Raw genomic sequence first — 27,051 nt, forward strand, 5'->3', positions numbered from 1 at the left:
CAGCTCAGGCCTTTTTACTGAGAATCTTTTTGTTTTCTGTAAATTAAATTTCTCATTTTAGTGTCATTTTCGTTGCTGTCTTGTTAGTTCCTTTTTTTTTTTTTTCCCAGAGAGTATCCAGATGCAAAATATCTGAAAAGCTGCAGGAAGATAATGTTGGGGGAAGATGTTTTCTCTTAGGTTTGTTATGGAGAGTTTCAGGCACAGGAATAGCAGAATTGATGATTTTTGTGTCTTTCCCTACACCTGAGCCGTTTCAGTTCTTTGTGCCCTCAGGTTCACTTAGTCTGGTGTAACTCCTCAGTTTAGCAGAACTCCGGAGAAGTAATTATTGAGGTGTTTTTTTTTTCTTTTGTGAGGGGTGGGTTTGCCTGGGGCTTGTATGAATTGATGCGACTCCTCACCCCACACCATGGTTTTAAACTGCTCACAGGGTGAGGAGCAGTTTGTGTTCACCTCCAGTGGGAATTGGAAGGAAAATATTTTGTTTACAGTTTCAGAGCTTAAAATTCTTTGCTAAAGATGTAGGAAGGAACCAAGGTAGAGTTTCTGACTCCCAGCACGTGGGTCTTTTTGAATTCAAGTATATCCTAATGGATTTTAATGTGAATTTATTAATTGTATTGAATATAAATAGTTCTTTAACAAAGATCCTTCTCTTTTATTTTTAGTATATTTTTGGGGAGTTCAGCCCTGATGAGTTTAATCAGTTCTTTGTGACTCCACGATGCTCTGTTGAGGTAAGATCTACTTTCAGCTTCTTTTAGAAATAACATTTGAAAGCTCCATCTCTTTCTGTGAATTTGAAATACAACAGTACAGATATTTCTCATTCACTTGGCTTGCTAATTTACTGAAAATTACATTCAGTAGTTTTCTTTCCATGTCTGTGGCTATTCAGTCAATCTTTAGACACAAATGAATGATTCCACCTTCTGCCTGTCATCTTTCAGAGCGGGACTAGACAGTAGTGATGGGATGTTGACAATGAATTTTCCAGCCCTGTACCTCAACTTTGGTGGCCTTTTTTAAGGGGTAGATGCTGAGAACTTCCCCAGCAGAGTTCTTGGTTGTAAGGTGGGCTTCTAAGTCTTGGGAGCCTTTTGAAGCACAGGGATTGTGTTTCTGGCCAGGTGGAGCAGTGCTGACCCTCAGAGCTGTGCTCACAGGGACGGCAGTGTGTGGGCTCTGAGAAGTGCATCAATAATGAATTAATTAGTGACAGAGAGAAGCACAGAGTGGGAACAGTTGTCTTTGTGTGTTGGAGTTCATTACATACTCACAGACTATTGTGGGCTCTTATTCTCTGTAGCTCTTGGTAGAGAATGATGAAACATTTTCCTTCATGGGGGGAAGAGTTTTATCCCATTGTCCTCATCTCCAGACTTGAAAAACAATTTTCCTCTGGGTCAGTTTCCATGTATTTCCTCCAGACATTTCCATTCAAACATTTCAGTCATGCTTCCATCCTGCCCTCTCAACATAAAGGAAACGAACACTGGAGCTGTAAGATGGGGAAATCCTTTTGTCACAGTTTACAAACCATTGTTAATGTGACTTCGTTTCCTGTAGCTTAATTTTCCAAGGATAATTAGTGTAATAAACTGCTGAACAATGAAAGGGCACGAAGGGAATGGGGTGGGGTGGGGAGTGAGGGAAGTTCAGAAAGGAAAAAGAGCATTTCTGCTTTTTTGGGGGAGGGCTGTGTATGTGGGAAGCAGAAGAGATCTGCAGGTCATCCCTGTTAGCTGTGGTGATCCTGCTGTTCTCCCACCATAAATGCAGTCACAGCAGTGGGACATTTCCATCCCATGTAGTGTCACCTGAAGTGCCCCCATCAGCTGTTCCACCTCTTACACTTCGGGGGTGATGGAAATGTCATCTCTTGACTTGCGGAAAGCTGTTCTCAAAGTATGAACCTGCAGCACAAGAACCAGTGTGACTTCATTTTCTCAGTGCACCACTTACTGGTGAGCTGTCAAAATCAAGAGCTGTTGAACCATGCTCCTTAAATTTGTCCTTGATCTGGTTCAGTTCAATGTTTTAATTACCTGGCTGATGAAATAAAAAATGATACATTAATTGGTGTAAAAAATTGGTCTGAAAAAGGCAGGGTGAAATTCAAGAAGGACGAGGCAGAGATGATACCGCTGCAGTGATGTGTGACACACATCGTGCTGGGGACAGTCCCCACCTGTCCCTCTGAGGTCCCTGAACCACACACCCAAGGGGGGCTCTGGCAAGGGAGTAGTTAAAGCTAAAGGGAAATACAGGTTGGATATTAGGGGGAAGTTTTTTTACAGGAAGAGTGATAAAGTGCTGGAATTGTCTGCCCAAGGAGGTGGTGGAGTCACCATCCCTGGCTGTGTTTAAATAAAGACTGGATGTGGCATGGGGTGCTGTGGTTTAATTGAGGTGTCAGGGCTGGGTTGGACTAAATGATGTTAGAGATCTCTTCCAGCCTGATGATTCTGTGTGATTCTGTTGTCTGAAATGTCCCTTGTACATGTGACATTTTTGGCACACGTTCTGTCTCATACCTGTTGGCTGAGGTGGTTCACATGACCCAGCACTGAACAAGTCAGCTTTGCAAAGGTGCTGTTGATTGATCAGATATGTTGGGGAGCAAGAGGCTGACTACTTTTTAAAAAATCTTCATATTCTTTGAAGGTCTTTGCTTTGGATAAAAACAAAAATTGCAAGGTTTATCATAAACTGTTTGTCATAGACATTTACAGTAATGTTTTAGCTCTAACTAAAATTACATTGAACTTGTGTTCAAAATTAATATGGAGCTTGACCCACTGATTCTCATTTTTGACTTGAAAAGATGATAGATCAAGATGTATTGAGGTTCATAAATGGATTTACAGCATTTGGGGGTTTAATACACTGTTGCAGTGGAATATCAGGAATGTTTTTCTTGCCCTTTCTGATGCACTGGTGTGTGCAGTGCATTAAAAAGGCAATATATGAGTATCTGTAGCTTTAGGGAATTGAAAGCTTCAATAAAGCAATCTTTTGCTACACCATTGGAGTTACTATTTGGAATAGCATTAAATAGCTTTACTCAGTGTTGTATCTCCCACTGCAGAACCAGTTCCATGTTCCCCAGGAGCCGCAGGAATGCAGTGTGGCAGTGGCTGCCAGTTCTGCAGGCACAAGAGGAGCTTTCAGCTGCTCAGGAAGGTTTAGGTGCAGGTGAGGGGGGTTAGAAATTGCCCAGCAAGGATTCTGTCATCCAGAAAATGATGCCAGTGTTTATGTAGATGTATTTACAAACTGTGCTGTGGGTACATTTTGGTTGTGCTGATCTATGTGTCCAAGAATCCACCTTAGCTGAAACATTTCAAGGGCCACACTGAGCAGGATGAGAGTCAAAAGCTTCAGGTGTGATTGTTGGCTGTGCAAAAGTTTGTTTCATCCTTTCCCAATTTGGCCTGTCTTCAGCTTTTGGCTAAAAAGAGGGTATGTTCCTCATCCTGAAATGAGTTGATGAAGAAAGATGCTGATGCTGGGAGGTGAATTTCTTGAGGAGTTGGTGAGCCTGTAGTATGTAACCAAGATAATCTTTATCTTTTAGTACTTGTGGTAATCTGCAAGGATGCCTGAAGCTGCAGTGTGGGATTTGATAAATATAGAAGCATTGAGTTCAAGGCATCCTCTCTGAAAATCAAATCTCAATGATGATTTATTTTAAATTATTTGTAAAGGATTTGGATGTTTCATATGAAACTGATATGAAATGTTCATAGATTTGCTTTGCCTTTAAATAAGTTTCATTTCTTTTTTGTACAGCTCCCCCCATACAATGAAACAGTTTCATGTGGTATTAAATCCACAGGTAAGTTTCATGATGGTAAGAAATCAAGATTCTATTTTTTTTTTTAAACTTCAAGGTTGTGACACTTTCCTGAGATTTACTGTAACCTCTCTTTAAATACAATTGTTAGAACTTGTTCAGTACCTACATAGGCATATATTAGGCAGGTTGGTTTTTTACACTTTACTGAATGCTATCTGTGAGAGGTTTTGAAAGTCCTGCATTGAACCTCAGCTAATTACAGTGGGCATCTTATTCCTCCTTCACTGTGCTACCACACACTCAGAGTCCTGTGGAATACTGTAGGATGTAGCTGTGAAAATGAGGGGGGCTGAAGAGCCATAGCATGAGTATTTTCTAACAGCTGCAGCAAGACTGCTCTGCAGGCAGTGCTCTGTTCTGTGCTCTCTTTTGACTCTTGGTTCTGCCTGGCTTGGCTGCTTTTCTGGAGAATCCTGGGGTTTTTTTAATATCTCTTGACGAAAGCGTGACGATGTAAAAATAAACGACAGAGTTCCCCTTTAAAAGCTGTAACACTCCCAGGTCTCCTCTGCCTCAACCCATCCCTCTTACAGCCTGACCTTACTTTGGAGTTGCAAGAAGTGGACAGGTAGGTAGGAGCTGCCCTGGGATCCTCACTCTAAATCATTTTAACCAAACTTCCCCAGTATTTTAAGCAGCAGATAACTTAGTTTTTGGTTTCCTCCCTGAACCAGAGGTGGGCAAGCAAGCTGAGACTTAGATGTATATGAAAATTACTCCAGATCTCCTTAGAAAATTGTGGAAATATCTGACTGTACATTTCTCAGAAGTGCTCAGTGAGGACCAAACTACACATTAGTGTTTAAGAACACCTGATCATTGTGCTTAGAGACTTTGGCCTTCCTTTTAAAGGTAAACAAGATAGGCAGTCAGAAAGAACCACAGATCTCATCTGAGAACAGATCAGCGGCACTTGTCACAATTCTGGAGTTTTATTTAGTACAGGACCGGTTTTAGGACCCTGAGTAGTTCCAAGTAGGAGTTAGAAAGGTTCTTTAAAAAAACCCCATGGTGTGAATTGTCTGTTGGTGACAGGGGCATTCAGTCATCTGCTGCTTTGTCTAACTGGATTTAAGTTTTGTTCTTTCAGACTGAGATTTTAATGTTCACAAGCCATACAGAAAGATGGTTTGTACAAATGTCTTTCAGATCATTCCTAGACCTTGAGAGAGCCCCTCCCAGCCCTGAGATTAGGTAATGACAGTAAATTAGGTTTTGTTTGAGAAATGTCTTTAACAAGCTTGCACTGTACTGTGCATGCACATTATCACTGTGATGGCTGCATAGGAAGCTGTGCAAACTAAACTAGAATGCTTGGTTATGCAAAATATTTATATTTTTATATATATGATGCCACACATGTACCATGTTACCATTCCCCACAGGCTTCATATTTTCCTGTGCTTATCTTCAGTGTTTAACTTTGTTACGGAATCAGATATCTGTTAATGTCTACTAGGAGTAATCAAATCATGGCTTAAGCTCTAATATGCAGAATTCACACTAATTAGTACTGTGCCTTCACAGATTTTGGGGTTGTACATGTCCTTGGAGCATCTGTTGGTGCTTGTTTCAGTATGTGTGCCATGTTGTTCATGGCACAGAGATCTGTTTCAGTCCATTCAAAAAATAGAGCTGTGAACTAGATTGAAACAAAGATGCCCTGGAGCAAAGTAGAAAGTCAAAACAAATAAGAAAAAAATTACCTTTTATTTTTCTCAAATGAACTTGACACAATCTTACAGCAAATGAGCTTCTGCCAGTCATTCCATAGACTAACTGTACAGTAGCTGCTGGTATTTAGTATTCTAATCCTGCTGGAAGGTGCAAAGATTAGTTGCTCAGCTGTTTTCCTAATTTATGTGTTAAATGCTACAACATCAGTTGTGCTCTTGGCAAGGTTTCAGCCTATGATGTTCCTTGTGCTATAATGGGAAGGGATGTGTTCTGTTTTCTGCTCCCCACTAGCCCTCAGTGGGCTCTTGTGATTGTTTAGTGTACAGTAAACTGAGAAATTCACCAAAACTAGAAAAAATGCTCTCTTAGATGATGTTTTTTGCCAGGTTAGCTTTGGGTCACACGAGTGCAGGGGGGAGAGGAGCAGGACAGAGGTGATAACTTTTACCTTGGGCTTGCCCATGGAGGAAAACCACAATTCTTTGTTTTGAAACAATTACTTTTTTTTTTTTTTTTTTTTTTTTTTAACTAGTATTTTGGAAAAGAAGTCCTGGGTTATTTGAACTGGTAGGGACTTGAAATGTGCTCAGTAATTCATTTGTATCAAGGTTGGAGGAATATTGAGTGTCACCAATTGTTGCCTGTGCTTTGTGCTGTTGTAACAAAGGGTAGAAAGAACCAGCTCTTGGTTCATCCTGCACTAAGGAGTCACTCCATAAACAGATGAACTAATGAGGAATGGTTTTGTTGCGGATTTATATCCCTTAAAGCCCCCCAGATTTGTTATTTGCATGCAGATGCAGGAGGGGATGCTTTGGAGCTGTGTGTGCACAGCCAGCTCAGCCCCTGGGACAGGAGGTTCTCCCAGCCCTTCCCTCTCCAGTGCAGCTCAGGCACAGCTTCCCCGCCCCCTCGCCTCCTGAGTTTTTTAAAAAAGGAACTTCAGCCCTCTCCTCTGGGTGGTGATGGCTCATCAGTGATTGCAGGAGTGGTTGGTGAATGGCAGACAGGCTGTTAAAAATGCTTCCTCACAGGCAGAGGGGAAAAAAAAGAGAAATTTGAAATTCACTCTCTTCCTAAGAGGATTTAGAGGAACCAGATGTGTGTAGAATTTTTACCCTTTTTATTATTTTTAAAAAGTCTCCTTTGGTCTGACTGGCAGCAAGATTGATATGTGACATGTTTGCTTCTCATTTAGTCAGGTTAATAGATCAAAGCAGAAGAGCAATTAACATCTTTAGAATTCGTTCATTAAATCACAGTATGTTGGTATTGCATGGTTAAGTCAGACCTCAACACACATTGAATGTTTGTTACTCCTCATTTGATATTAAAAATGCAGATTCTTGTTCCTTTCACATTTTTTAAAGCTAAAATATTTGTTAGCAGATTTTTCTAGAAAATATCCAGAGTTGCAAAACTTTTATTTTGACAGTCATAGATCAAAATTTTCCCTACTAGATTGTTTTCCCATAGGATTATTTCCTTAGGGTGCGTGAATAATTTTTTTTCTGGGAACAGTTGTTTGCTTTTTGTTGTGTTAAAAAAAAAAATCCACCTCATTTTTAGTGGGCCTGTGATGTACTTGAAAATATGTATTTGTTGACATGTCATGCATAATGTAAGTTGCACAAAATCTTAAAGGTTTAGTGCTGCATCCACTGAATTCCTTTGGAATTAATATCTAATGCTGTTTGGTTCTGTAGTAAGTCTTAAAAATTGGAAATGTGTGTTTTAGCCCCCATCACTGAGGAAACACAAAATATTCAAATGTGATATCTTTAGTAACATACATATCATAAAGACCTGCAGAGCTTTAAAATATCAGCTCACCTTCAAAATTCCTGAAACTGTTTCAATAATTTTATATCTTTACTGGATAGTTCCAGAAATAGTTGTAGCTGAAGTGTTCAGTGTTACCAGTTAGCACACACACATTATACCAATAAATAAATTCCAGGAAATTGCAGAACTTGGTGATTGAAAATATTTTGTGATACTGCTACCTGCCATGAGAATATTTCTTAGTGTTTCTTCAAATAAATAAATCAATAAAACAAAAAAACCCTGTTCATAAGCTTTCAGTACAACCCCTATGTACAAGTTGAATGCTGCTTTATAATTTGTTGTATTTTGTGTATAAAATCCTGGACTCATATATGTCACTATTCTCTTATAGTAATAAATTTAATTGTGATAAAATTCAAGAAGTTATAAATGAGCCAGGAGGCCCAAAAGCTTTAACTGCAGTGTTCCATGCAGTTAATAAATACATTTTTTAATTATTAAGGATTATGGTAAATGATTATGATAAATCACACCAGGAAAACCAAACCCAGCCCCTCAAAAAGCAAACTTCACAGATGAGAGTGATAAAAAGGCAAAGGCTTGGATTTTGTAATTGTCAGTTGAACAGACTGGCTTGAAAAAAGCGTGGAATTAAGTATTGCCTATTTTATAGCCGATTATCCAGTAATTAATTTAATGCAGATTGTTCATATAGACATTGGACTTTAATAGTTTTTCTGCAGAGGTGAATTTAATAGAGGTTGTGTGCAGGAGCTGTGCAGTGATTTGGAAATTATGTAACTCCAGTTAAGAAAACCTGAATCATGCTCTGCTGTCTTTAAGAAAATCATCTTTTGAAAGTCGTCATGGTTGAGAATGAAGAATTGCTTTCGTTTGGGGGAGTGTACTTTGTTTTCTGACTTACAGGAAAATAGGAGAGTGTTTTTCTTGCTTTTGTAGCTTTTTGATTCAATGGGATTCTCTAACTGAGACTTGCTTTCTCTTGTCCAGGTGAAGAGTATCAGAGAATCGAATTTGGTGTTAATGAAGTTATCGAGACTCAGTCATCTGTCCTGAATAACACCGACTACAGTATTTCGAGTACTCTGAATCCTCAGGCTCCAGAATTCATTCTCAGCTGTGCACCCGCTCAGAAAACCCCAGAAGATGCTCTCAGCGACACCAACTACAACTCCATTGACTGCCAGTTCAGCGACCCCACCCTGGCTCTGGACAGCGGCTCCAACGCCGAAAACGACGGCTTGGCCGGCGGCCTCGGGCAGAGGGAGAGGAAAAAGAAGAAAAAAAGACCCCCCGGATACTACAGTTACTTGGAAGATGTCCCTGACGGCGTGGCCGCCCCGGAGGCGCTGGTGAACGGCCACGCCACGGCCGCGGGACTCAACAGCCTGAGCGCGGAGGACGCGGAGCTGGCCGGGGACCTCCCCTCGCTGGCCACGCCGAGGACTTGCGGCAGCCCCGCCAGCTCCGTGGACTTCCCGGGCGGAGCCGCGTGTGCCGAGCCCGGCCCCGGCGCCGCGGCCGCCGGCAGGACTGGCGGGCAGGCCGAGGGGTGCGGCCCGGCTCACTCGGAACAGTTCTGCCTCATCCCGGAGGCCGGCACAGAGAGCCCGCTAAGGACAGCTGGTGTCCCGCCTTACGCTGGGGCCGATACCGCGGAAACTCTGGGCGTTGCTAATGGGCAAACACTTGAATCCTCTGGGGAGGACACAGCTGCCAATGGGGTAGAATTGCACACTGTGGAAAGCACTGACTCAGACCAAGCTAAGCCTGAGGAAGCTTCACCTACTACTGAGGCAACGGTCCCGCTTGCAGGATCGGTCCCCGTTAATCAGCCTGCAAAGTCGTGGGCTAGTCTTTTTCACAATTCCAAGCCCTCTGCTTCCACATCTGTGGTCTATGTTGAGACTAAGTATACCCCTCCTGCCACATCTCCTCTGGTCCCTGAAAAACAGGTTGAAGTCAAAGAGGGCCCTGTTCCAGTTTCAGAGGATCCCGTAGCCATAAAGATTGCAGGTATAGTTAACACACACGAGTGGATGTTTCTCTGGCAGGGTATTAACTCTGCTTGTAGACAGGAGTGTGCAATATTGATAGAGAACATTCCTCTGGTAATGAGCTGGCTGTTCAAACACTGCATGGAGGATGTCATTTGAATAAGCCAGTTTGAATCCCCCTGAGTAAACATTCCAACCAGGCTTTGCCGTGTCATTATCCCAGATACAAGGAAACTATTGCTGCTTGTCAAACAGCTTGTCAAACAGTCTGTGGAAGTGATCTGTGGTTTCAGATAGGCTGTGTGCTGTTGTAAAAAGGAGAATATGTTTGGTTTGTTCAGAAAATGGTGTACTATCCAGTATTTACTACTTTGTAGTGTATTCCATTACAAGAAGAGTACTACTATATTTATACCAAAATAGTTGAAAATTTTGGGCACTAAACAGCAGTTGAAGTGTACTGACTACATAGATCTTGCTTCAGAAATTTCAATTCAGGAAATAACATATTTACTAATGTGCTTTTTGAGGAGTCTGTCCTTCCAGTTTAACCAGTACAAAGTGTTGCTTTATCCATAACCAATGCCGGCTCTTTCCAGTTCAAGAGTAACCCTAAAGAGCTGTCCAGAGGGGACAGCAGGACAGGGAATAAGTGATACAAAACCTTTGACTCCTGGTCCCGTCATATTTGTGAAATGCTGGAAGCTGCAGGAGGTTGGTTGTGCAAATTCAGCCAGAAATTGTGAAGTTCTCCCAGCTTGGGTGCATTTTGTGTCACTGACTCACCAGTGTTGGAACCAAAGTAATTATTTGAAATCTGTGAAGTGGTCCATGTGTGAGAAGGCTTTGTGCAGGGTCCTGCTGTTCATGCTACAAGGTAATTTACAGGTGCAATGCTGTTCTGAATGTGACAGCTTCAAGCCAGATTTCCACTCTGACCTGGAGGTGATATTCAGAGTGTCCAGAAGTGTGTGCTGCCTCTCCTCCCCTCCTTACTCAGCAATGGTTTCATTACTCAGAATGATCTGTTGAGAGAAAAGCTGTCAGAATAATTTATATTTCAGTGTATTTTCCACTGAGGTGTCACAAACACTGTATTAAAGCTATATATATATATAAAATCAGGTAATTACAGTCTGTATCAACTCATATGAAGAACGTCTTAAAATCTCAAGCTATCATTTGGTAATGATTTTTAACTTAAAACTATTTTGTGACCGTCATAAAGCTACGATTGCTTGCCGTAAATGGAAAAGGGTTTTTATCTTGTCCAAGTTGTTCCAGCTGTAAGTTAACTTTCTAGACTTTCACTGTTTCTGTACTATTTTTTGCCACCAGGTGGGAGCAGAGCTTTTTATTTTGTCTTCAGTGTAGTAAAACACAAATGTAACTTTTACCCAGTTTTCTTCTGCACCTTCACTATTAGCTTGCTGCTTGGGCAGAGGAATAATCTGAGTAGAGATAAGAGGAAGTAATCTCCTCATTGTAGCTGATTTAGGTAGGAGTTACTACTGCAAATTTCGTAGCACAGCAGCAATAAAATGCAAATAAGATTAAAAAACCACGTGGGCAAACATGGAGAATTCAGAGTTAATTTGTCTCGGATGATTTTGTTGGTGTGACCGTGGTTGTAAATCCAAAATTACAGAACAAATTCATAAAGAAGACAGTGATTCACAGTTCTGCCAAGACTAGTGATAAAATGAAATTAATTCTGACTGTAAGAAAGATGTTATATAGCAGAAGATTTTTTTCTCATTATAAAGGTAGATAAATGCTAGAGCAAGGAGTTGTGGAGACATCCAAGGTCTGGGAGGGTTTTATAAACTTGAGAAATGCAGCCTTTTGTACATTCAAGCTGCATTCTTAGAGAAATGTTTTTGTTCAGAGTCATCCAGCAGTGTTGTCCTGGGATTTTTTAATTGTTGCCCAGATTTGGGGAGAGATCAGTGACAGAGACAATATTCTGTAAATCAGGGCCATAGCCAAGTGTTCAGTTCCTGACTTGTAACCACCCTTATCTCTTCAGCATGGACACCATCTCCACAGGGCTTCTCTTTCATTAAACTCTGCACTTGCTTTGCTTAGGAAATCACCTTGTTTAAAAAAAAAATTTGAGAGGTAATTGTGATAACAAAACCCAATGAATGAACTTCAGTAAAGTGCTTTCTGTTTACCAGCAAAAATAGCTAAACATTTCCTCATTTCACAAATCAGTACCCTCCAAAAGAAATGAGTTTCCTGGCTGATGATATGAGCTTTCCAACAGGTTTTGAAATTCTAAGATCTTCTCACGGTTTTAAGTGTATTTTTCATCTGATACACTTGTAAAAGTTCTTTTAGTTACTGTGTGTTAGATGTAAGCTGGAAATGTGCTGTTGAATGTAATTGCTGTACACAAACCCAGGTCTTTGTTAAAAGAACCAAAACTCCCAGGAATTGTACTGGAGCCTGTTCTTTCGTGACCACAAGAGGATGCTAAAGGTCTTCTTAATATCTTTATTGAGCATGGTGCAAAAGTGGGGAGGAAAGGAGATAATGTAAAAAGTTATTGATAGACACAAAAAAATAGAAACTTTCTCTGTTACTTTCATCTTTATTTTCAACCATGATGAGTTGCGTTAACAGAAATATTGTGTGTGAACAATTCAAATGTTGCTGCTCTGACAATACCTTCTGAAGTACTTTAGCAGCAATTCAATAACATATTTTAGCCCTCAATAGAAAAGAATCTTATTCTGCAGCTGTGCTGCATCATCTCCCATTTTACTTTTCTTTGCTGTCTGCTCTTTCAGGTGGCACGTTCTTTATATAAAAGACAACTGAATTAAGCACTTTCTCTTATTTTTTTTGGTCAATTTTGCTTGCTGAAAACTGTTGTTATCTGCAGGAAATAAGATCTTACAGACAGGGAAGTAGCTTGGCAGTAGAAGGATGAGTAGAAACTCCTCTGCTTAGCTACAGCTTTGTACCTCTGTTTTTGTACCTATATCATGTTATTTTATCTTTTTTTAGTCCTGTAGTGTACAGCTTAAATTCTTTACATTTATAGCATATAAGAGCTTTAGAGCCCCTCACATTTATTATAAAAATAAATGACCCCACTGGTACACAATTACTATATTGACTTAAATTTATATTTTGTCTTGTATACACCTTATTTTGCAAGCTTAAAGTGTGTGAGCTCCAATATTTTCTTTAAACAGTTCTTACTTAGGTATCTAAATAACTGGTCAGGATTCCTGGAAAAGCTCCCTTTGTTGCTCTTGGTTTCAGAACTGGGACAGACTAATGTGCCGTGGTTTCTCAGTTTTGAACTTGGGCCATTGCTGAAGGTTTTGAAAGCAGGAAAGAGTAGGAATTCTGTTATGTAAGGCTGTTATCTCGTAGGTTTTGGAAGTGTTCAATAAAACAGCCTGTTCTGAAGATCAGGGGAACACCTGGCTGTGTGTTTGCACTGAGATGATTTTGTTGTAAGATGAAGAAACTTCTGAACCGAGACTGCTGCATTGGCTTCATCCCTCTTCAAAGCAGAAAAATGTGGGAAATGCTTCATAAAACTGGTGACAAGAGATTCCAGCTAATGGCATTTTATATCTGTGTATGTATCTGTGTAGCAATGTAAATAAAATTTCTGGATTTAGGAGAACAAACATCCAAATCAATAGGTCTTGTTTTGGAATGACAGTGCTCAGGTTTGTACCAGCATCTCCTGATCCAAATCCTGAGACGTCTTCGGAGGAAGAAAAACGTCAGCAGTGGTTACATGGAGTGGAAATCATTTGCTGAAGGTTCTGGGAATCTTGTGCATTGATTTGAATTACTTTGTACTGCTGCAGCAGATATTTGTTTAATGGTCACAGAGAATTTTGTTGATGCTCAATTTACTGTTTCTCATTCTGCAGAAATACTGGAAAATGTAAGACTAATACATAAACCAGTGTCTTTGCAACCCCGAGGGCTGATCAACAAAGGAAACTGGTGCTACATCAATGCTGTATCCTTCCCTGGGAAAAAATTAATGCTCTTAAGTTGATATTTTTATATTATATCTGTCAGTTTTTCTGGATTGTTCTGGTAAGTATTTTATGGAAGTGTTTTGTTTTCCCAGATCCTGCTCCTGTGGTTAAAATGTTGAAGTGTAGCAGCCAGAAATCCAGGAGGATTTTGGATCACTGAGCCTGGTGTGCAGGGCTCCCCTGCAATCCTGTGTGCCCTTTGTTACCTGTGTCAGAATATTTCAGAACTGTAACTTCTCCTGACTGAAACCCTTGTAATTTCTAGCAGTGTTTCCCTGTGACTCTGTGCGTCCATTTAAATGGTTATTTCTCTTCTGCACTTGAAGTAACTGTTCTTACACTTGGGCTTTGTTTTGGAGTTTAGTGGATCATTTGGGTTTGTGCTGAGCAGGTTGTCACTGTCGTATCATCTGTGTAAAGCAGCATTTAATTTAAATTAATCATACTACAATCTTACATATGGATGATGGGCTTGCCTTTAATAGAGTTGGATTGCCCTGCAAAAATAACTTGTACCCTGAGGAACAGAAAGTCCCTTCCCGAAATGCTTTATTATGATGTTAATAATAATATTAATAATTAGGAATTTTTTTTTCCCATGTCAGCAAAGTTGCTGCAAGCGACACTTGGGATACTTCTAGTGCTGGTACTGCTAGTGAAAAATGTTAACATCAATTTCAAGACTGATCATGGCAGATCCTAATAAATTATTTCTAGGCCAGTGACTGCTTTAAATAAAGCTTTTGTAGTGGATAACCAGTTCTGTACTCGTTTGGTTATATTCAATATACATCTTAGCTCCCATTTTTTCAATCTTGAAATTTTACATTGGAATTTATTACTCAGTTTTTCCACACTGTGGGGATCAAATTAATCTCTTTCTTCAGCTGTTGAGATTGATCCCTGATTTTGTAATTTCCCTTTCCCTCCAGCTTTTCAGTGCATTTTCACTGTTCCCTGCTCTCACCAAGGTGTGATGTTTTTAGAGTATTATTCTGGAGTTTTCCAGGTTGCTCCCAACTCTTTGCAGTGCAGCATCTCTCACATCTCAGCAGGTTTTGCTTTGGTTGCAGGGGTGACTCAGCACCTTTAAGTTTTAGCTGGTTTCTTCCTTTGTTCTCAGAAAATGTGTTCCAGGTTATCTCCTGTCAATTTTCAAATGGTTAATTCTCTGAAGTCTTTCCTGTGAAAGTTCTTCTCCTGCTCCTGGGTGAAATGTTTCCTTATCCATTAATTAAAGCTTTTGCCATTATTAAAATATCAGTGAAATCACTGCATGTTACAAGATGCTGGGTTTGGGGGTTTTTTTAATATAACTTTGATACATTATTGGTTAACATTGTGATAAAGCTTCATCCTCTTTTCCAGTCAAATCCTTGGATTGATCTACCTAATAAAAACACAACTGTTTTTTGTATAGTTTTGCATATATTTGAATATTTGGTTAATACACAGATGCCATTTCCTGCATATTTCCTTAATGCCACTGCATAGACCCTGCAAGCCTTGGTTGCTTGCCCTCCAATGTATCATTTAATGAAGTCCATTCCAATGTATTCCAAATCGCAGAGGCCGTGCACCTCCACACCAATGCTAGACAGTTTGTAAGTAGCTTGGGAAAAAAGGAATAAAAGTCTGGGATCTGACTGAACTCATTCAGAAATACCTAATAATGACTGTTAGAAGTTGATGTGTATCCAAGTTTTTGTGTGGTTTTGGGTGACATTTTTATAATGAGCTTGGCTTGTCAAGGAAGATAATTCCTGTTGCCTTGGGAGTGTCAGTTTTGTGTAGTGTTTAACATGCACTGATGAACTGTGAGAGGTGCAAGGACCAGCCCAACACCTGGGTTTCACTGCAGGGATCAGGTGGATTTTTATGTCTGAACTTTATCCTAATTTTGTGGTGATACTCTTTTGGTTTTGTTTTGTTTTGGCAGTCAGAATGACAGTTTCCTATTTTTATTATTTGTTCTTCTAAGTCTTAAATTGCTGCTCATGTCCAGTTGCTTCCCTTCTGTTTCAGTGTTCGTTTAATGAATGAGTTCACTAATATGCCTGTACCTCCTAAAGCAAAGCAAGGTGAGTAGGAACAGAGGCACAGAGCAGGAAATGATGGGGAGAAGCCTTTGGGGTAAAGATCTGCATGGGGGCAGGTGTTGCACTTTGGATTTTTTCCTTCTGTTTGATGGACCAAGTGTACAAGTGCAATAGGAACAGTTTTTGTTGAAGGTTCACTTACTTGTGAAGATGCCTTCTAAGAACATGCCCTTTCTAAGAAAACCATGTCCTTATGTTTTCCTCCACTTCCTTCCTTACATATTTCCAGCTGTTTGTTTATCAGATTGCTCAGTTCTGCTCCTTAAATCCTGAACACTCACGGATTTGGAACAGAATGGGGCCATAACAGGCCCCTTAAGCAGTTGAAGATTGCCTACAGGAATATTATCCTGGCTTCTAATTCCAGTGGGAAAACTTCAGATGTGTCTGATTTCTCCTAATACATATTAAAAGGCTCAGTGGTGATTATGTAGTGAGGAATAGCATATTTTTTGATGCAAATAAATTATCTCAAAGGCTTCGGTTGTTTAATCTTGACTTTACACCAAGTCTGTTTTATTGCAAACTTGTAGGAACAAGCACATTCCTGAAACTATTCTTTATGTAACATGATAAGGAAATATCAGGAGGAGCCGGTGGTTCCAGTGATTTCCAAACAGTTCAGACATTTCTGTGGTTTCTTGCTGTAAAACAAATCTTCCTGGCTTATGCAACTTATTTTACTTGTAGGTCATTGCCTTGTGTAGTTTTCAAGTATAGTCCTGAGGCCTTGTATTGCCATTAAGTGGAACATTCTGTCAAGCTGTTCTTGGGGTTTTTATTCTGCAGTGAGCAAAAGTCATCTGTTAGAATTGCAAATGCACAAAGGTTTAAGGACACGTTCTTCAAGCACAAAAGAAATGCAAAAATGCAAATAGCGCTAGAAGTGTTCTTTTATGATGGCTGTTGATATTCTTGTTAATCTTCTTAGAACTTTTCCTATCTGTTAGTTTATGCAGAGTGATATGTTTTAACAGTGTTTACAGATAAGAGTTGTGTCTTATAACTTCTGAGCTCAAGACTCCAAAACTACAATAAAACTATTAGTAAAACTAGTGATGTGTGAAGAGACTGTCCAGGTATATTGTAAAAAAAACCTTTTATTTATTAGTACTCACATCAATTCTCTTTCACCTTGCAGCTTTAGGTGATAAAATAGTGAGAGACATCCGACCAGGGGCTGCCTTTGAACCAACCTACATTTACAGGCTCTTGACGGTTATAAAGTCAAGTCTGTCAGAAAAGGTGGGGCTGCAAATCCTTGACTTGTGGGGCTGCAAATCCTTGACTTGTGGGGCTGCATTGCAGGGCAGTCACAGTCTAAACTCTGCAAAGTCAAACCTCAGGCTCTTCTCAAATGCCACTAAAATGAGCTCTTGGAGAGTTCATGGTAATAAAGCTCGACTGTCTTGAGACCTGAATTACAGGAAGATGTTAATTACAGGTTTGGCAGTTTGATATGTCAGAATAATGAAAAAAATACTGTTGGAATGGAATATCTCTTTTTGTGATGGAGTTGCCAGTTGATTTACATTTAAGAAATGAGCAGTTGTTCATTTTTATGAGCAGTTCAGCTAAGACTGATTGAAGGTCCAGAAACTTCAAAATACCTGTTCAGATTTAATTTCAATATAAAGAAAAGATAGTAATTCGAACTGTCCTTTGATTTGGCCTTGGTTTGACAGCAGCTTTCAGTAGTGCTTGTAAAAGAAATGGGGGGGGGGGAAAATTCCAACTCAGACATTAAATGGAATTTGTATTGAGAAAAATGCAGAATTCTTGTAGCCGTTGTGGAGCTGATGTGTGTATTTACTGCTTAGCACAGTTTGGGTTCAACTGGTTAAAAAAGAGTTCATTTTATAATAAAACTTAAACTTTATCTGACATAACTTTAGACTGAGTAGTTGCTAAATTAGCTGAATTAATAGGAGAAAGCTGGGTTCGTTCAGTGTCGTGAACCTTCTGTTGAAACCATGAAAATATCATAGGATTAACTGAAAAAATATTTTGTTCAGGGCAGGCAAGAGGATGCTGAGGAATACTTGGGATTTATCCTCAATGGACTACATGAAGAAATGCTGACCCTCAAGAAACTTCTCTCTCCACATAATGAAAGTTAGTAGATTTTCTTTGTATAGCAAACAATTCATTTCAAATACTGCTTTTGTGTGGTGATTCCATAATACAGAGTAATGCTTGGAGTCGATGTTGAGATAGGGATAGAACGCCATGGTTTAGAGGACTGGAACATAAGCAAATAATATTTTGTTAAAATCTGGATACAGTGAGTCCATTCTGCCCAGTTCATCAATGATCTAAAGAGTTACTAGATTTCTGAAGAGGCATTGTGGTTCTGTCGATACTCTGAAGGACAATAGGTCACATCCTGGTTCTCCTAAACAACAAAACTCAGTATTATACATTTTTACTGGGCCTAGCTAAGCATTATCTGGGGATAGCTCTACTTGATCAGTCTTGTTTGTCATTTATAAATACACAAATACAAATAAAATCCTGGAGGCCATAGCCAAGTAAGAATTGAGATCACAAGTTCCCTAGTTTCTCTTTAGTAGGGTAAATTTTTTAGGATATAAAGTCATACCATATTTTGTGCCTTAGCTGTGTTCAGTTTATAACCTCCTGACTTTGGCACTGACTGGGAAAATATTTGCTAAGCCTTGGGTTCCCTGTAAAATACCTGTGCAGAAAATGAGTTGTATTTAATAACGGCATCATTCTGTTTCTAGAATAACACTTGACTTTCTAATTTTCTACCCCATAAATTTACTACTAAAAATATATCAAACTTTGCTATTTACATACAGTCATCAGTGAGCTGCCTTCTGTTAACACATGGATGTGTCATGCAGGGAGCAAACCTGGAATATGCTTGCTCTCTTTTTTTTAATTAAAAATATGATGCATGAAAACATTTTCTCCTCAAAAAATTATTTGCATTGGAGTTTTTTTGCCTTTTGCTTTAGGTTTTTTTTTTTTTTTTTCCTTTTGCTTTGGGGTATTTTGCCTTTTGTATTGGGTTTTTTTACCTTTTGCATTGGGGTTTTAGCCTTTCCTGCTGGGATTTTTTTACCTTTCAAATCCTTTCCCTGCCTGGATATTTCATCTGTCAAAAAGCCCGCTGTGTTTTTTTTCCCCTGATCACTTGAAGAAGTGTCGGTGTCCAACGGCCCCGAGGCTCAGAGTGTCCCCAAGGAGGAGGAGCAGGAGGAGCAGGGGGAAGGCAGCGAGGACGAGTGGGAGCAGGTGGGACCTCGCAACAAATCCTCGGTCACTCGCCAGGCTGACTTTGTCCAGACTCCAATCACTGATATTTTTGGTGGTCACATAAGGTACAGTACTTCTTCCTACAAGTTCTTCACTTGCAGTGCCTGAATCTTTTTAAAATGAACAGGCTGTTCTGAGATCCCAAGCCCTGAACTGCATGTGGAAAAAGAGTTCAGGATATTTATGCTTTGAATAAAGGATTCCAAAGTGTTTTAGAGCTATCTAATTTTTATGACCTCTGAGGAGTCTCATTTCATGTTGTAAATAAGGATACTGAGAGAAAAATGAGATTTACAGAGTTAAGACAGTAAAACAATGAACTGAAACATAAAATTGTGAATTTTTGGTTATTCAGACCCTTCATGCTTCTCAGAGAAAGCTGTGTTAAACAGTAAAGAAATGTTACAGGCAAAAGGAGTCTGGAAAAATGTAAATTGCTGCAAGATGGTACTGGAATGGAAAGAATGTGGGATATCACTTATATGCAGGTCTGATACCAGACAAAGGCAGAAAGTAGAATGGGAAAGAATATTTTTTGGAAAGGAAACCTCCTGACTTGTTTGGAGAGATGTATAATTTAAAATGAAAGCTAAGTAAGCACTTGCTAAAAACATACAGCAAAACAAAACTGCTAGACTTGACGAATTATTTTTAAATTGGAGACAGACACTTAATTGCTGGTGTTTGACTCTCTGTGTTGCCAGATATTGAGTCTAGAAGTGTGAATAATGTGGGCTAGTGCCTTCTGCCTCGGAAATGCACTGAAATTATTTATTCTTCTGGGATTTGAGCCAGACAGCTGGTAAATAAAATTATATTTTCCATAGAATTTGGCAGACAGATGTGTGTAGATATTGATGGAGTCCCGCATTGGTGGTTCACGTACCCCAGGTACATTTACCAGAACTTGTCACCATTGTTTAGGTCTCTACATGATTCCATCAGTTTTTATACTAAAAATACTGATAGGATGCAGTTTTCTGTAGAACTCCACAGAAAATGATATAAAGCAAAGGTAATACTGGAAAAAGGCAAAAAACTTGCAGTGAGCAGCAGAACCACAGGATCCAATCCAACATCTGCTGGAAGCACATCCACTTTATTTAACCTTCACACCAGGGCACAGCTCACCACAGAAACTGCATCCCAGGGGAGCTTGGAAAGCTTCATCCTCAGGGGTGGAGATGGGAAGGACTGAATGTAAAACTGCCAGTAGAATTCCACTGAATGAAAGTGTCAGAAACTGGAAAAATCCAATGGGAAGAGCAGTGAGGAGAAGGTGATTGGAATTGGCATCTTTTGGCTGGGGAAAAACTTCAGGCTTGGGGATTTTTAGGCTGTCCTTGAGGGCCTTGAGTCTATGAAATGTCTATTTAGGCATAATTACATAAAAACCCCAGCCTATGAAGTCTGTCTTAGCAACAGTGAGGCTTAAGTGGGAAAGTACAAAGTTTTCCTGAGAATTCTTGCAGTGCCTGAGTAATTTTTCATTGAAAATGGTGCATTTTCCCATGTCCAGCTGAGGTTTGTAATTATCCTAATTAGGGACACTGTTACAGAAAACTCATAACTCAGCAAAGGTTTTGCTGTCATATCAATTTCTGCATATCTTGTGAAGAAAATGTCCTGAAGAGGTGTTACAATATAATTTCTGTTTTTTAAAATAAAGGTGCTGCTGTTTTTCATGCATTCTCTTCCCTCTAAAGGAATATTATGTATTTTCCCTCTCTAATATTACATATTTGCCAATATGAATCTGCACTGGCTTTCAGTGCTTTGCCAGAGTAAAAAGGACTCTTGATTATCCTCACCATGAAAATTAACCTGAACATTAACATTTCCTACCTGACCTGGAAATATTCCAGCAGGGCCAAATGGGTCAGAGCTGTGTTAATTATAATTCTGGTTTCAATATATAACAACGTAATAATTTATATGCATAAACAAATCTGGATGAAGAAAATGAGCTGCCAGTCCTCAGTGGGGCATAGTTTATATTTCCTATGGCAAGATTGAAGCAAACAATTTAAAATCACTGTGAAATTGATCTTAGAGAAGTGACTGAAAAAAATGGTGTATTTTTGTTGGAGAATCTGGAATCAGCTGTGATTTTAACAGTAGAACACAGATAAGCACTGGCACATTGCACTTGTGAAGAGCTGTTGGAAAATGAAACGAACAAAAAGAGCCAGGAGGTGAATTTTTTTTTTAAATGCTTATCAGAATTTTCAGTCTTTTTCTTTAAACTTTGGATGCTTGTCCCATAACTTTGCATAAATAAAACAAGTCAGTCACAGTCCCATTCAGAATACTTTTAAGTAGATTAAGTAGATGTGAAAATCATTTCAGTTGGGGTAAATTTTAAAACTTGATGTTTAACTTCTATATTTGTATGCGTTGCCTTGAATTAACTATAAATTGATCGACTTAAGTAACTCATTCTTCCTTGAAGATTCTGTCTGGTTGAAAAATCACACTTTATTATTTATTCCATTTTGATTTCTTTGTTTCTCCCCCAGATCTGTTGTTTACCAGCAGAGTTCCAAGGAGTCTGCCACGCTGCAGCTTTTCTTCACCCTGCAGCTGGACATCCAGTCGGACAAGATCCGCACCGTGCAGGATGCCTTGGAAAGCTTGGTGGCCAGAGAGTCTGTGCAGGGATACACCACAAAAACCAAGCAAGAGGTGTGCTCTGTTCACCCCTTATTCACAGCCAAGTGCTAAACTTGGAATTTAAAAGGGTTTTCATAGAGCTCTGGCTTTACAAAGAGTTGTTGGAACACACTTTAACAAAAGAGGTGCAGACCTTTTCAGAGTGTCTTGCAGCAGTGAAATGTCAGCTCTGAAACAGAGCCAGCCCTGTAAATAGCTGGGGTTTAAGCTGATGTAATAATTTATTAGGGATTTTAATGGAGAATGTTCTAAATTAACAGGCTGAGCTGTGGTAAAGATACACAGTATTATGTTCAATATCATAACTTACTGATTCCTGGGGATTGCCAGATGCTGTTAGTAAAGGAGCAGCTCTTCAGAGTAAATACTTTCTGATTTTACAAATAATGCATTATAGTAATAATTACAACAGAAAAGTACTTGCAAGGAGGAAAAGCATGCCTTTGGTTTGGCAGTTTGAGAACTTGTGACAGAGGATAATAATTAAACCTCCCTCACTAAGGCCTTGCCTTGTTTCCTGTGGTGGGCGGTAGTAAAGGCATCTCTGGTGTGCAAGGATTGCTCACATGGGAATTCCATGTGCACTGTTGGTAGCTCTGGAATTGGAGGTGTTCCCTCTGACATTCATGTCTGTGGTTTTCAAAATCCTCCAGGTGAGAACAGGATTGGGTAACAAAAGGATGGTTCATTCACCTTGAAAAGCTAAAGATGAATAGCAGGAATTTGTTTACCTTGGGTATTCAGAACATACAGTTGTTTTCCATGTGAAAGAAACATTAGCAGACTGATGATGATTTACCACAAAGATCTTGTTTTGCTTACCATTCTTTTTTTTTTTTTCCTTTTACTGCAAATGGTTTAAAGTTTTTGATTGACAACCCAGTGCTGGGTTGGAAGAAATGAGTGTTGAAATTAGGTGCTGCGTGGTATTTCAGAGTTTGGATGGAAATACAAGCAGGCACAGTGTCTTCCAGATCTTTTTTTCAAAAGAAACTCAAATTGAAATAGTTGGTTTTGTATTAAAAATGTAGTAAAAATTCTGAACATATTGTCTGTAGAACCTTGGAAAGAGATATTCCTTTTTCCCCATGAGTTTCTATTCAACACATAGGTTCTAGCAGAATCAAGCCGTGTATTGAAAAATAATATGCTCATGGTTACCAATAAAAAGATTTTTCTCAATTAAAAAATGAAGAAAAACCATAAGCAGTTATTTTGAGAAATATTTTTATGTCTTCATTTCTAGGAAGGCAAAACATTTTTGTTCTGAGCTTGGCTCATTTTTGTTCTGAGCTCGTCTCCTGGTTTCCAGGCAGAAATTTTGTGGATTGTTTGGTTATAATTATATAAAAATCACTATTTAGCAGAGAAAAGTGTGGTCAGAACTCATGTTTTTCTCTTTGAATATACTGAGTTCTCCTTTGAAACAACATTGAGATTGAAAATGCAGTGGGCTTTAAGTCACAAACGAGCGTTTCTCATAAATTCATACTGCAATAATAACAAATCTGGAGGATTTGCTGCTAGTGTATTTAAAATCAAACACTTCTTCCTTATTTAAGGGAGGAATTTTGAGGAGGTAACAAAAGATGACAGGTTTTCTTCCTCTGTGTTTGTGTGTCAGGTGGAGATCAGTCGAAGGCTCACCTTAGAAAAGCTGCCCCCTGTTCTCGTCCTGCACCTCAAACGCTTCGTGTACGAGAAGACCGGTGGATGTCAGAAGCTGATCAAGAATATCGAGTACACTGTTGATCTGGAAATCAGTAAAGGTGAAAGATTTATGAACACAATTCCCCTCTCAGTCATAGGAAACACAACGTTATCTTTCCTACAAGTGTCTGTGTTTTAATTTTCTCCCGCACAAGATTTTGTCTTCATCGTTGTCTGAAAATTTGGTCATTTGGGTGAATTTTTCGTGGAGGTTTTTTATGATGAAAGATCTTAAAGCCTTTGGCACTTCCTAGACAATGGGTTGGCCAGATGAGAGCTTCCTCTGGATTTATGGAGTAAGGATATAGGCTGCTGAGGGCAAATATGGGAAGTGGTCCTCTTGGATCTGTGTCCCTGTCTGTAGAAGACTGTTGCCAGTATTGGATATTTTTATCACAAATGTAATTCAGAGAAGTGTCAAATCATTTAATTAATGAGTGGCTGCTGGAAGGAAACTGGTGCTTTTTTGCAAATGCAGCCTGAAGGTAGACAATCCATAGTGCAGAGGTTAAACAAGGATCCTTTATTTAACAAGTATCCTAGGAGATAGTGACTTTAAATAGTGTGAGACTGGAAATCGTCCAGCATCTGAAGCTTGCCAAAATAATGCCTTCTGTTTAGTGCTGACAAATGGGACTATTAGCCAGCCAGTAGCTCAAACAGGAATAAATAAAATCAATGTATACTCATATCTCAACTGAGATCTGCACCTTGTCAGGCAGTGCCCTTTTGTTTTACTTAGTATTTTATTTTGCAATTTTCCTTTAGGAATGTAAGCATGACATGGAATCTGAAATTGATTCTGTTGTTGTCTGAAGGCAGGAATGAAAGGGGAAAAATGAAATAGTCTGGTCTTTTACTCTGTCTTTTTTTTCCCTTCCTTTTTTGGTGGTTTTTTTAGACCTCTTATAAACCACAGCATCCAGCAAAACTGCAAATTCACTCCCTTGATTACCAGTTCTTAGAACCTTGACCAGTCTTTAAAGGCTGCAGAAGAAATTTCAGTTAAACATTCTCCTTTGTGATAGTGTTGGTTTCTCTGAAAAAGAATTGGTCCTCTTGATACAAAATTTCTAATGTGTGACTCTTTTTCCTCCTCCAGAACTACTGTCTCCTGGTGTGAAAAGTAAAATTTCAAAAGGCCAAAGAACCTACCGGCTCTTTGCAGGTATTTTATCTCTCTGGTCCCTCTATTGCAAGTGCAGATTCTGCATATGGAATTACAGAAACACCGGGTTATATGAAGTGTGTTCTTTTAAATTGCACTGAGGTAGCTTATGGGTGTGAAATTTTGTGTTTAGTGGGGTTTGTTTAGAATTGGGAGATTCAGTGTGCTGGAGAAACACTGATTTGGCCAAGGGCTGGGAGTGCCAGAGGGCAGGGTTAGATGGGACATTGAAGAAATCCTTCCCTTGGAGGGTGGGAAGCTGCCTGCCATAAGGATGGGGCCGGGCATAGGGACCTAAAGCAACTTCTTGGTTTTACAGCCAAATCCCAGGTCCCTGTCCCAGTTTTCTTCACTTTTTCCAGACCTGAAGATTATTTGGGCCATACAAAGCCCAGATGTTCATCCTACCCACACCTCTGGATGTCACCCCATTGGGATTGATATGGGCATCGACCACAGGCAGCTGGAAAATCCCATTTCCTACTTCCCCTTGGGCAAACCAGTTTCAGTAACCGTCAGAAATACCACCAGGGGAATATCTGGGAGGGAGATTTGTCTCCTAGGACACGTGGAGAGTGGGGAGACCCTGGCACAGGCTGCCAGAGCAGCTGTGGCTGCCCCTGGATCCCTGGAAGTGTCCAAGGCCTTGTTGGACATTGTGGCTTGGAGCAACCTGGGATAGTGGAAGGTGTCCCATTGTGGGCCTGAGAGATTTTTAGCCCGCTAGCAGGTGCTATCTTTTCCTCAAGGAAAAATTCCTCAAGAAAGTTGTTTGCCAAGATTGTTTTGAGAAAAACCTATCCTTTCTCAAAAAGGTGGTCTTTTGGTGGTTTTCTCTCTTCGGGAATCGAACCCGTGCCGCAGCGGTGAGAGTGCCGAGTTTTAACCACTACTGCTTGTTTTGAGAAAAATCTTCTTGAGAAATTTTTCCTTGGGGAAAAAGTTAGCAGCTGCTAGCAGGCTAAAAACCTCTCAGGCCCACATCCCATGGCAGGGGGTGGAATGGGATGAGCTTTCAGATCCCTTCCAATCCCAAACCATTCCATGATTCGATATCCACCTGTGGACTCTCCATGACCCAGAGCTGGAGGTGTCCCAGGCAGGGCATGGAACAAGCCGACATCCTATAACCCACACGCCCCAAAGCAAGGCAAACCCCAACCCCTGAGCTTGTGTGGATACTCCCTGAGCCCCAGTGACCCCCCGTGTGTCCCCACAGTGGTGTACCACCACGGCAACAGCGCGACGGGCGGGCACTACACGACGGACGTGTTCCAGATCGGGCTGAACGGGTGGCTGCGCATCGACGACCAGGCCGTCAGGGTCATCCACCACTCGCAGGTGGTCAAGGCGGCCCTGGAGCGCACAGCCTACCTCCTCTACTACCGCCAGGTGGACCTGCTCTGACCCGCCCCTACCGCGCCAACATCACTAACTTCTTCTCCTGTAAATGCTCTTCTGAGTGAATCTTTTCCCCCCTCCTCTCCCCTTTTTATTTTATTTTTTTCTTTTTTTTTTCCCCCCACCCCCGTTTTTATTCTTTTTTTTTTTTTTTCTCCCCTTTTGCAACTATGAGATAGAGTGATAAAGGAAGCTGCCGTTTGTGCACAACATAGTTTGTGTTGACTTCTTTTGACTTTTGCGGAATGGAAGCCTCGTGAATCACACACACACACACACAAAAATAGAAAAAAGGAAAAAAAAATATTGAAAAGAAATAAAGTTCATCCGAGTTAATGCTGAATCCTAAGAGAATAAAAAAAAGGGGATTTGCATTAAATTCCCACTTTCTAATTGCGTAGTAGAAGAAAACCCTGCACCAGCAACAGAACTTGTAGATTTCTGTGAAAATGTTTTATCTTTACTTCAGTAAAAAAAAGAAAAAAATTAAAAAAAAATAAATAAAAAAGCTCTCTCTGCTTCCCCAATAGTTTTTTGATAAGTGGTAAAAATATGAGCCGATGTGTATGAGATGGAAATGGTCCTTTGTGCTTCAAAACATGTACAAACTGCAGAGTTGCTGGTTCCTGATAGGAAGACACATTTTAATAATTGTGCGATGAGAAACTGCTTAAGTACACATTGCAGATCAAATATTTGGAGTTAAGATGTTAGTCTATATAGATGGGTGATTGTAACTTTATTGCTATTAAGAAATTTCAAACTGCATTTATGCTTCTGTGTACATGAAATTAAGAAAATGGGCAAAATAATTAAGATTGATATTTCTTTAAGTCTGCTTTGTTTAATTTTGCTGTCTGCTCTCCTATAATGTTGAGTTCCTAATTGTACACAGTTTAGTGATACCTAGAAGTATAAAGTTGTCGCCCATCAATAAAAGTCACAAAGTTGGTTTAAGGTGTGTTGTGTGGGTTTTGTTTTTCCTCAGGTGTCAATCTTACCCTTGGAAACTCCGAAGGTTTCTGTATAGCACTTCTCAAGGTGTAGGGAGCCTTCCCCAGATGAAGTGGAGATGATTTTTCTTTGCTTTTACAACTTTTTGAAACTTGAGAACTCTCTGTTCTGTACTGGTTATTATTCATCCTGTTTCTGGAACCTGGTTGAAGTGGTTTTCTGTACAGCAGAAATCCTGTTTTTAATTAGTCCTCCGCCTGTGTTGGGTATTTAATTAGCTCTGTCTCCAGTGCATTGTGAAAAAGTGCATTGCTGATAGTGCAGGTTAACCTGAATAGTCCAGAGAAAACTTCGGGTGATGAGTAATTAATATATTACTTAATAGAGGTTACAT

The 27,051-nt window shown here is 39.8% G+C and overlaps 1 protein-coding gene across 1 annotated transcript in view; it reads left to right on the forward strand.

The window, feature by feature from the left end:
* USP10 (ubiquitin specific peptidase 10) overlaps positions 1–26,660 on the forward strand; it is a 45,707-nt gene extending 19,047 nt beyond the window's left edge. The window contains exons 2-14 of the mRNA XM_066194713.1: positions 672–740; positions 3,799–3,844; positions 8,342–9,367; positions 13,254–13,345; positions 14,862–14,971; positions 15,393–15,448; positions 16,608–16,711; positions 17,482–17,581; positions 18,636–18,816; positions 21,271–21,436; positions 23,049–23,193; positions 24,237–24,302; positions 25,522–26,660. Of these exons, the coding sequence (XP_066050810.1) occupies positions 672–740; positions 3,799–3,844; positions 8,342–9,367; positions 13,254–13,345; positions 14,862–14,971; positions 15,393–15,448; positions 16,608–16,711; positions 17,482–17,581; positions 18,636–18,816; positions 21,271–21,436; positions 23,049–23,193; positions 24,237–24,302; positions 25,522–25,709 (2,349 nt within the window). The 3' untranslated portion in view covers positions 25,710–26,660. The remainder of the gene's footprint in view (positions 1–671; positions 741–3,798; positions 3,845–8,341; positions 9,368–13,253; positions 13,346–14,861; positions 14,972–15,392; positions 15,449–16,607; positions 16,712–17,481; positions 17,582–18,635; positions 18,817–21,270; positions 21,437–23,048; positions 23,194–24,236; positions 24,303–25,521) is intronic.
* The last annotated feature ends 391 nt before the right edge of the window (positions 26,661–27,051 follow it).

This window comes from Chamaea fasciata, unplaced genomic scaffold, assembly GCF_029207755.1.
Source record: "Chamaea fasciata isolate MVZ Bird 193981 ecotype frontalis unplaced genomic scaffold, bChaFas1.0.hap1 SCAF_12, whole genome shotgun sequence".
NCBI lineage: Eukaryota > Metazoa > Chordata > Aves > Passeriformes > Sylviidae > Chamaea > Chamaea fasciata.